Source organism: Lactuca sativa, chromosome 4 (genome assembly GCF_002870075.4).
Source record: "Lactuca sativa cultivar Salinas chromosome 4, Lsat_Salinas_v11, whole genome shotgun sequence".
NCBI lineage: Eukaryota > Viridiplantae > Streptophyta > Magnoliopsida > Asterales > Asteraceae > Lactuca > Lactuca sativa.
In genome coordinates, this window is record NC_056626.2 from 353,711,255 (window position 1) to 353,723,072 (window position 11,818).

The following is an 11,818-nucleotide window of genomic DNA, read 5'->3' on the forward strand; positions in this document are numbered from 1 at the left end:
CTTTGTTGGTTTAACAAGTCATTTTTCCGATACGGTAATAAGTCACGTCATCTATTTCTCTTATTTGACTTTCAGGAAAGTATAACTTAGTTAGGCTTTTTAAACAAAATGTTAAGTTCGTTGGGTTTTTTTGAACAAACAAAACATGATTGGGGTTTTTTGAACAGTTTGGAAACTTCTGTGGGCTTGTAAATCATTTTCCCTTACGCACTTTGTTACTAATTGCTAACTTCATTGATACAATATGAAAAAACAAAAGGAGTAACCTCAATGAAATGGGTTATTTTAAATTATTTTCTTTTCAAATAAATATGTCAGAAATAGAAATTTGAATTCTTAACAACATAATTCCATTCAACGCTCTGTTCACTATGCATTATTTCCTTTTCCAGACTGTAGTGAACTTTGACTGACCTCACCAAGATCAATAGACAACGATGTTCAATAATTAGTTGTAGAGTAGTTTTAGGTGATAAAGTTAAGGGACTAAATATGTTATACTTATAAAGTAATGTACCATTTATGTAAATTTTCTGCTTCTATAATCATTTGTGTTTTTTCTGAACTCTTGTTTTCTTTTGTCCCACCCACTCCCCTATAAAAAAAACCAGACCTCCCACATCATATCTTCAATGGCTAAACGTACAAATTCACCCACAAAAATGGCAACAATTCGCTGCAATGATAATTGGGTTCACTTCAATTCCCATGAGAATCAATGTTTCGAAGATGAAGAAGAAACTTTATCTCTTTGCGATCTTCCCACAAACGATCAAGAAATCGAGAAAATTTCAAAGAAAGAAGAAGAAGATAATAATACTACAGAAGACTTCGAATTCGGATTCTGTTACGGTGGCGCCGCCTGTACTTCACCGGAAAACATGTGCACCGCCGAGGATGTCTTCTTCGAAGGTCAGCTTCTACCGTTGCGCCACTCAGTTAGCTCCGACACCGACGGAATTACCCGGAAAATTAACCGGTCGGCATCCATGCGAGTTGTGAGTAGTAGAATTATCAACAGAAATGACCCGATAATGATTCGATCAAACGGGTATAAACACAGGATCCGAAACCAGTTCCATTCACACCCGAGTCCATCGCCACAGATCCGAACCCAAAGTTTCCGGACCCTTTCACATTCTAACCAGAAAACTTCATCGTTATGGAGCTTTTTACAGGTGGGGTTGTTGAAACCACAAGAAATCGGGTTATTGGATCTAAAAAACCGGAGCAAGAGATTCGGAAGCCATAACAGCAACAGTAGCAGCACTAGCAGTAGTATGAACAGCACCATCGACCAAAATCAGAATCAAAATCAAAACCAGATACATCGGAAGAACACGAAGAAAAAACAGAGATTGTTTTTTAGTGGGTGTAAATGCTCTGCAGATTCAATCGAAAGTACAGTAAAAGAAACAAATCCGAAGAAGATGACGACAAAAGAAGAAAAGATTATCGCGTTACAGAATTCGAAAGTGTCGGAAGAAAGAACGATCACCGGAGAAGGGAAACGAGCGGCGTCACGTCATCGGACGTTTGAATGGTTAAAGCAGCTTTCGATTGCTGCTCCAACTGCAGGTTGAATCATGGAGATGATTATGGTTAAGCATGCTTGTAAGTTGTAATGATTCTTTAATCGACAACTTTTTTGGATAGATTAATTTAACTTTTTAATCAGGGAATGTTTTCTTTTTTTGCTTTTTATGGGTTTTTTTGTTTTGATTTGGGGGTATTGAGGTCATGTTGTTCTAGAAATGAGAAATCATTGTAACTAAAGCTTTTTAATTTATTATAATTAAAAAGTATAATGTAAGTGATTGATGATTAAAGTATTGTACATGCAACAAAAGTATTTTTGTTTTCCACTTTTAGTTAGTGAAAGATAATATAATCAATGTTTGTATTTTTGTATATATTTTTTTAATTAACTTATATTGGTATGAAAACCAATAATTTCAATTTTATTGACTTTAGTAACAATTTACTTAATTTCTTCAACAATGTCAACTAAAATGTTATTATTTTACATATATCATTGTAATATAAATTTTAGGTATCTTACCAAATAAGTGATACACTTCACATCGATTTTATGTGATATACTCCCTCCGTCCTAATATTATTGTCCACAGACAAAAAACACACAGATTAAGAAAGCATTAATTACCACTAACTTTATATAATAAAATGACAGTTTTGTCCTTACTTTGCATTTAATGTTCTATTAAATGTTTAGTTGGTTAAGTAATAATGAGGGGGTATTTTGGTAAAAATGTTATTTATTTTTAGAAGTAGACTATTATTATGGAACAAACCAAAAAGGAAAGATAGACTATAATTTTGAAACGGAGGGAGTATGTTTTATAACCAATAAACATATATGAGTTTTTTTTTTAACAAGATAAATTGTAGACCTTGTGATATATGGGTGTGAACTTTTATGTTGAATGTGTGAATTAAGATGTATTTTTGTTAATTATACTACTAAGTAGTTATTTTAGATTTAATATGCTACCTTAATAAACACCCATATCAACATTTAGTGACCAAATAACTTAGTTAACCATTTATATTTAAATTTTAATGATCTAATTTCACAAAAAAGGAAATAGCCATTTACTTAAATTAGAAAAACAAGATAATTAGTTACCAAATCATTAACTTAACCTTATATTTTAATTTTTGGTTCATATATATACTATTGGAAATATATACAAAAAACCAAAACCATGTTATATAATATCTCTCATTTGTACATTTATTACTAGATTTAATTCGTCAATTAATATCATCATGTGCTAAATAACGAGTTCATAAATTAAACCAATGGCTGAGAAACAACTCAAAAGTGGTGATGGTGGTGGTAAGTACGGTGGTGTAAATGGCCGGTCAATTCAAGTCATAATTAAAGCATATAGAATTTGATGCTTTTAATTAAGTAAACGTTACCTTTTATGGGATGTAGAAGGTGGTGGATGTTTGGATTTTTGAAGATGGAGATGGATCCAATGCGGTGGAGGAAGTGGTGGTTGTACGGTGGTGATCATAATTAAAGTGTAGTAGTAGGGGCCGGTGGTGGTGGTGGTGGGGTGCAGAGGAACATTGATGAGAAGGGTATAGGCACGCCAAATAGAGCACCTATGGAAGCCAGGAAGCAGACTACAATAACTTTATGGGTATGGTTCAGAATGATGTCGACCCTACCTAATACTCTAATTATCTATTTCAAAGCCTACGTCTTCATGTTCACAGGTCACCTGAGACTGATATAACACCAATACACACAGGAAACCAGGTTATATCATTTTTTATATATGTCATGTCAACTCTTTTGATATTTTTTTTAGTCTGATATTTGTAAAACGAGTTTATTTTTTTTTTTTTAAAGGTCAACGTAATGAAATGACAAATAATATTAGTAAATTCTAGTTATGCTCCTAGTGGTATACATTTCTTAGGTTTGGTTATAGTTACGGCTGTCAAATTGAGTACTCATGTGGTTTTTTTGTCTGATACGATAATGTTTTGTTTAATACGAACACGATAAGACACGATGTTGTGTTTTTTTCACTAACATTAAAACGAACCAATTATAACACGACACAACAAAGATAACTTTACATAATTATTAGTTTATTTAATTCATACTTATATATATATATATATATATATATATATATATATATATATATATATATATATATATATATATATAATGAATTTCATGTCGATTTATAAACACAAACACGAACACGACACGACACGGCATCGTGCTTTTTAATATTGACACGAACACGAATTTGAATTTTGATTTCGTCCCTATTTTGTTTTCTTTCGTGTATTTTTGTCGTGTCGTGCCATAAATTGAGACCCCTAGTTTTGTGAATTCATACTAGATTTGGTCTCTATCTTAATTAGTATCTTAGTTACCGTTAAACTGATTTCTTTAAATATATGAAAAATGACCAGGTTACACTAATTTTGTGTCTATTTCTTCTTTCTTTTCATTTTCTGAACTTCGGGACTACTTTTGTATTAAAGTTTAAAAACTCAGAATACAAACCCTAACAGGTTCCATCGTCACTAACTCACCATCACAATCCCCATCTTCATGCTCTCTCCTTACTCCGCCTTTCACTTTCATCTCCGACAACCCCCTTTATCTCCGATAAACACACTCTTTCCTAATCGTATGTCTAGCGGCTACCTCTTTTCCGTCTCTTTCTCTCTGAAAAGCACTCTTTCCCAACATATGTCTAGCGGCTACCTCCCTTCCGTCTCTTTCTTGCATCTAACTCCGGGTGATTTGCTTCCTTCATCTCCTATTTGGAGGAGCACCATCTCCACTTTATTTACAAACTACTGCCTTCACCATCTTCTCCCACCACCACTTATAATTCATATCAATGTTGGAAAGCATTGTAGGTAACGGGGATAAGGACCAAAGTTGGTGGATTTCTTAAGCATAAGAATCATTGGTATCAAATTTCCAAAACTACAGAGAACAAACCTGTAATTTACTCGGTATTCAATTTGTTTTTTGGGTTATTTGTTTATATTAATTGTATTTGATAGATAAATAAACAATTTTATAGGTTCTTATAAACCTATTGGGATGAATTTAAACCCAATAAAATGGTATTGATTAGGGTTGAGCATGGATAGCAGGTACCCGCTTTTGGTACCGTAGTCGGCTTGGAACCATTGGTTATGGATCCGAAACTGAGGTCATTGGTTCCGGTACCGATTCCTCAAAGTGGGAACCGCCAAGGATTGGTTCCGGTTTTCATTTTTTAGGAACCGTTACCCGCCAGGTAACCGTCGGAACCGGTTTTGAAATATTAAAATTTAAAAATAGTTAATTTTTAAATGACTGGGCTGTAAGAACGTTGATGACTAAGATATTTGTTGGAACTATCTAATTGGATCTTGGAAGTAACATGCTATAAGTCATATTTGCAATTTGTTTTTCAAAACAAATGGTTTGGTGTTAATGTGAATGCATGAATGCAAAACAATTTGAGCATACATGATGGTAATATCTTTTGAAAATATCTAATGTTAAATAACATTAACAGGTTGATGGTAAGAACATGAACTTTGTTTTATGACTTATATTTACCAACTTGGATTATCTTTTAAAACGGTTATTTTTCTGTCGTTTGTAACTTGTATCTTAATGAACTAGTTATAATATTTACTTTTTGTTTTAACGGCTAAGAATTATTTTGCATTAATGAAACTAAAAAAATGAAATAACCGGGTTACCCGCTCCCTGTAACCAGAACTACCGGTTCCAAAAATTTAAGAACCGCCTAGATCAGTTCCGGTTCCAGTTCTAACTTCACAAGAACCACTGGTTTCGGTTCCAGTTCCAGTTCCGGTTAAATGATGCGGGTATCCGCCTATGCTCATCCCTATATTGAATCACGGAAAAAAGGTAAATCAGAGCGACCTATGTTAACCCGTCGCAAGGCTCACATGGAAAATCAATCGCGGAACATAAGCGATAATTTGGACATGCCACAATTTTGAACCCTGGACATTTTGTATGGAATTTCGCACCTTAATTGTTAGGCTCCCATCACAGGTACACCGGTGATTAGACCAACAACTCGATTCTAACTTGAACAATCTAAAAAAATTAAAGTAGTTCATACCTATAAAGTGGGCATTACAAAACAATATTGACGGAGGGGCCAAAACCAAAAGTTTACCATATAACAAAACTAACCATTAATAATAAATATTAAAGTTACTTTGAAACAAACAAAGTTATTGTACATGCCCACTGGAATTTTTGTAAGCTTTTTATTATATATAAGAATTTTAAGAAAGTTAGTATGTATTATATTTTTAACAAAAGTTGGATAGAGAGATCTATATATGATGTGTTTGGGATTGCTTAATTGAAGTTTCCATTGACTTATTGAAGTTTGACATGGTATTAAGGAGTTTTAAGTGTTTGGATAGAATAATTTCATAAGTCCTTATGGACTTAAATAATGAGTTTTTGATAAGTTAATTTCTTCTTACTTATTGACTTATTGATGAAATGTTTATTTCCTAATTACACATAAAGCATCATTTGCAAAACACTAAAAAGTAACTTATTAACTTATTATCTTTTGGTACCGTATAAGCTAAACAATTTTTCTTTAAAAAAACACCATTTTGATGCCAGATAAGGTAATAAATAGTTTTACTAAAAAGACATGAGTTTTTTTATATAAGCAATCCAAAACACACGTATAGTACATCATTTGGATTAGGATTTCTTTTAAACAACAAATTATTAAGTGGTAACCCGTCCACCTATAATGTTATAGTGGAGACCCGAGTTCGAGCTCCTTTACAAGGCAAACTCAAAACACAAGGGATTTCCAGGGAAAAATTTCACCATATGGAGCACCTAAAAATATGATTTAAGGGAATCAAACTCTCGACATCATGCCCCACATGAGTATAAAACCCAACGCATCAATCCAACTAAGCTGGATTTTTAAAAAACATAATTGTTCTAAAAGATTTTTATAACATTCTTTTGTTTAATTAAATAACAGCTAATAAATAAGAATACTAATAAAGCATTTTTTGGCAACCTTTTAAATACTTTAACAACTCATAACCTAATATGTCTTTCAATTTTTTTTGCTAATATCGTATCAAGTTATATTACATTATTACACTAATCATCTAACGAGAGAAAGAGTAAGATAAAAAGATAGAAAGAGAAAAAGAAAAAAAAGTTACAAATATAGCGGAGATAAGGACGAAGAGCTCACCAGCCACAAAGGTTGCTAGTCGGAGTTGCAGATTGGCGAGCTGTAACACCCAATAAGTCCAACCATAAAACTTTGCAAATCATATTATAGGTTTTACACAAAAGTTTTATTTGTATTAATTATTAACTCATAATATCATCCTTGACATGTCACACCAACATATTCATAGTAAAAATGCAAAAGTTAAGCTTTGTTTTCTAAACCATAACGTAACATAGAATGGTTAAACTACATGTCATGCCCTTCCAAGAATGTCCAAATATCCCAGTCATGCATGCTCCTTGCACTTCCAGCTAAAGGGCATGAAACTAAAAATATGAAGTAGCAACTGTAAGCCTAAAACTTAGTGAGTAATCATAACACTTAATCACTATATAAATGATATGAATTTTGGAGCTTACACATAAATATATAACTAAACACATAAACACATAAACCCGTAATCACATAACTGAAACACATAGACATATAACTGAAATGTAAACCTATTAGTATGCTAAACAAATTTGACCACAGTTACTAGATTCCCTCTGAGCGGTCTATCTCTAGTGACTTCGTATTCACCACTTCCTTCTTATCATTCCATCATGATCTTGACCACTTCCCTCAGAGAGGCCTGTCATGGTCTCAATTCCATCAAAGAGGTTTATCTCTAGCTTGACTAGCATATAACATATAAAATACATAGTAAGTAAGTTCGCGAGAACTCACCTGAGTGACTGATGAAGCAATCCACACATTGAGCTAAGCGGTACTAATACTGTCTCGAACCACTATATAATTAATGACCATAATTAAAGAATTAAGGAACATACTGAAATAAACTTGTTTTAGCAATTTGGGTATGAAATAAGCTAATTTAGGAACAAAAGACCTATTTTTCCCTTTAAGACTCAATCTAATACAGTTGACCCAAAATTCAAACTTGTTCAAATTCAATGGTCACCGTGTCGTGGCCAAGCCACGAGCAGACAGACACGACCCTCCTTGCCATCGTACCGTGGTATATCTGGCAAATTAATACTCCCATTAAGCACTTAATCCATTGAGTCTAAGTCCCATACTTCCTAGAAGGATTTAATATTCACTAATGGTTCATAAAAAGAGTAACTTTATGGACATGCATGTCCTATGTATGTCTCTCATCATTCTAGGTTAAAAATGTGAAAATATTGTTCAAATTCCAAGCATGGAACCGAATGAAGGTTAAAGACCAGATGCATGGCATAAAATGCTCTTGGAACCTTAAGGCACCATAAAGTTACAACCTTTATCTTGGAGTTCTCCATAACTCCACTCATGATCCATAATCATGACATAAACAAGCATAAAACTAAATATCCAAGGATTAATAAGCATAAAGACTGAATCTTAATGACTTACAATGGTACAGGAAGAGCTATCACCGAAGAATCACCACCATAATATACTTCACAAGCTCCAAGGGAGTTGGATCTTCCTTCTAAAGCTCCAAGTGATGGAATTCATAAGTTACAAGCTCTATTTTCATGTGGAAAAATCAATTAAACTCTTAAGGGTACATGCAACCTAAAGGATCTATGTCTTTACACATTAATAACAACATACTATGAAACTATAAGAAACCTATGCTATAATTAAAATTTACAAGATAGGGTTACATACCTTTGATATTGTTATACTAAACAATATCCTTAAATCCTTTATTGATCCTTAAAAAGCTAGCACCAAAAATATGGCTGTCTCTAATGGCTCACACCTAAAACCCTAAAATGAAGAGGAAAGAAAGGAGGGATGAAGGAATTTTGTTTATAACCTTTTAGGTAGTGAGAACCACAAAATTAATGAGCTCAAGGGTCATATTTATAGCTAGGGGATCACAAGGATAAACCCTAATTTGAATAATTAAATATTGGATTTAATTTATTCAAGGTAGTAATCCTTATCAGCTCTAGGAGGCTTCCAGAAACCCTAAAAGCTCCATAAAACCGTCCACCTTATAGAACCATCTAGTATTTCCCTCATTGCTTAATTATGAACAATTACAATTCATCCGTTGCACCTTTAATTAATATCACTTAACCCCAAATTAATTATAGATTAATTCTGATTAATAATTAATTAATTCCAAGTATTTATAATTAATTCATAATTAATTATTAACTATTTCTAATTAATATATTAATCATATAATATATTAACAAATTATTTTATCTTTCTCCTAATATCAATTCTAGCTATTTCTGGTTACGAGGGCAATCCAAAAAGTACTTCACTTTTATTTATAAGAATACACCAATTTAGTTAAGACCAATTTAGTTAATCCGACAATCTCCCACTTGGATAACTCTATAACTAAAATTTCCAGTATAACCCTAAACCAAACAACAAAAAGTGTTTTCCAAAGTCACTGCCAAACTCTGATTCAAATCAGACATTGGCCCTAAGATATGTGACCAGCTATTCCTTCGTTCCACAAGATATTGTATGAACATAGTCATGGATTAAATTATCAACGTCATGTTCGTTTGTTTGTTTCTCGGTATCCGATTTTCATGATCAAGTTCAAAATACAAAATCAAACACATCAATTCAGTCCGGACTACGCCTGGTTTTTATAGATCAACTCCAATCACCAAGAGGCCCAAAGATATCGTTTTTCCTGTTAGGGAAAAAGGAAAAAATTACTTTGACTATATAACCATACATTTTACTTACCAAATCACACATAGAATTTCTCTTTATAACACCCGCTTACGAGATATGTTTGAGCAAACCAATACATAACTGATTTGTAAACTATGAACTATATATCTCTGCTTTAAGAATAGTAGATATTATTGTCTTAGAATTACTCGTGATTAAATCCATGAAGTAATCTCTAAGCGTAAGTTTATCCAATACTCAAAATTTATTCAAGCACTCATGAGCATAATATCAAACCTTATGTAATACAAATTTACAATAAATAATTCTATTGACAATCCATGATAGTCTTAAATCATTACGTACCCCCAAAAGTATGACCACCTGTGGAATTTTTGAATAATATTTAAATTACTCAGGGAAGTAAACATACAAAGTGAAACACAATAATCAACTAATTAACTATGGTATCAAATCCTTTGATTATAAATACATCCCAATTATTTAGTCACTATAACAATTACAAATTTATTCATTGTAGATTGCTTCGTGTAATCAACTAACCACTTGAATTAAATAACATCAATCATGTTTTTCATACTATGTCTCTTTATGGTCATTCCTTTGTGAATAGATCGACTGGACATTACTTCAATGATTCTAATTTCATAATTCCCAATTCTTGTCGTTATCTAAGATGTAATGGAATTTCATCTTTACATGCATTGACCTTATATGATTTCGAGGTTCTAAAGTCAAAAGATTGAGGCTTTGAATTTCAATATTACAGAATGTTCCACTAAAACTTGTTACTCAAAACAATTCCATGGTAATGAAGTCTCAAATTTAAGGTACACTCGTTGGACACTTCTTTTTCATTAAAATTTCCAACTCACAGATGGATTTTCTAACCATATCCTATTATGGAAACATTTCCATACTCCCATATGACAACTAATTCTGACCAAGAATCATCTCAATCAAAAACTATAACATCCCAAAAATCATGACCAAAAATTTCTTTAAAGATATTACTAACTATAACATTATATCATTTCAAACATACTAAAAAGGATTATATGACAAATCAGAGTATTTTTCTCAAAACACTTATTCATTTCATCAGAGTAAACATCCCAGGCTAAACTTCTTGGTGTGTGCAATGCGATCATCCCGAGCTCTTCATTCCGTTATTGGAAACACCTGAAACCAAAACTGAAACCCTTAAGCACGAAGCTTAATGAGTTCCCCAACCTACCACATACCATACATATCTATTGATCCAAACATGCCATACATAATTCTGAGCACATAACCACATATTGGGCCCCCGCCCGCTGCATTGGGCCTCACCCGACATTGGACCCCGTCCATCATCATGCCCCGCCTGGCATAAGGTCCCACCTGGCATCGAGCCCCGCTCGGTATACAAATCTGTTTCCCTTAGCCCCCTGTCTTTGGGCCTCACCCGCCATACACATACATACGATCAAATAACATACTGAAACATACATAAACATTCCCTAACCATACCCTGATCTAAGGCCTCACCTAACTTGGGCCCCGCCCCTGGTCTGCTACTGAAGTAGTGGAACCCCATCCACACTCCTACTAGTAGTGAGATACGGGCCCCCACCCACACTCACATCCTTCCTACCACGGGCCTCGCCCCTGTTCTGCTAATATCGAGATATGGAACCCCATCCATACTCAGCTAGTGATGAGATACGAGACCTCGCCTGCAATCACCTCCCTACCAGGTACATACAAGTATCACGAAGACAACAAGTATAATCTAACGCACTATATAAGAATCTTCCTCGGGAACACCCCGATGTCGGACCCCCGGCCCGGAAACATACTATTATCTAACGTACTTCGGGCTTACCCCGACATCGGACCCTCGGTCCGGATCCTATCATACCAACACATGCAAGAATCACAAAGACCTCTAGCATCCTATCATTCCTCGGGCCTTGCCCGATATCAGGTCGTAACCCCGAACGTATATCAATAAGTGCCTAGGGCCGACATTGTGGTCGTAGACCCATACACACAGTGAGGAGACTCACCTCGCACTGCTGAAGATTTGTTGAACACTTCTGACTACTAACTGACACTTCTGAACTGCTGACCCTTCGGCTTCCTGAACTATCAATACCCAAACAACATTTAGACCACAATAATCCAAAAGTCAACCTTGGTCAAAGTCAACCCTGATCAAACTTGGTCAAAGTCAACGGTCAAAGTCAACATCCAATTGACCTGACTCACCGAGTTGGTCTACCAACTCGTCGAGTTCATATCCTACAACCCAATACATCCCTCGACTCAATTCATTGAGTCTAGCAAGAACTCGACGGGTCCTCCTTCAACCATATCATCGGGACCATCTTCAACCGACTCGC

At 34.3% G+C, this 11,818-nt stretch overlaps 1 protein-coding gene across 1 annotated transcript; it reads left to right on the forward strand.

Moving 5' to 3' along the window:
* Window positions 1–662: 662 nt before the first annotated feature.
* Window positions 663–1,583, forward strand: LOC111918413 (uncharacterized). The gene has a single exon (XM_023914085.2). The coding sequence runs from the start codon at window positions 663–665 to the stop codon at window positions 1,581–1,583; it is 921 nt and encodes a 306-aa protein (XP_023769853.2).
* Window positions 1,584–11,818: the final 10,235 nt, after the last annotated feature.

Coding starts and splice junctions, on each gene's coding strand:
- LOC111918413 (XM_023914085.2), top strand. CDS start 663: ATGGCAACAATTCGCTGCAATGATAATTGGGTTCACTTCAATTCCCAT.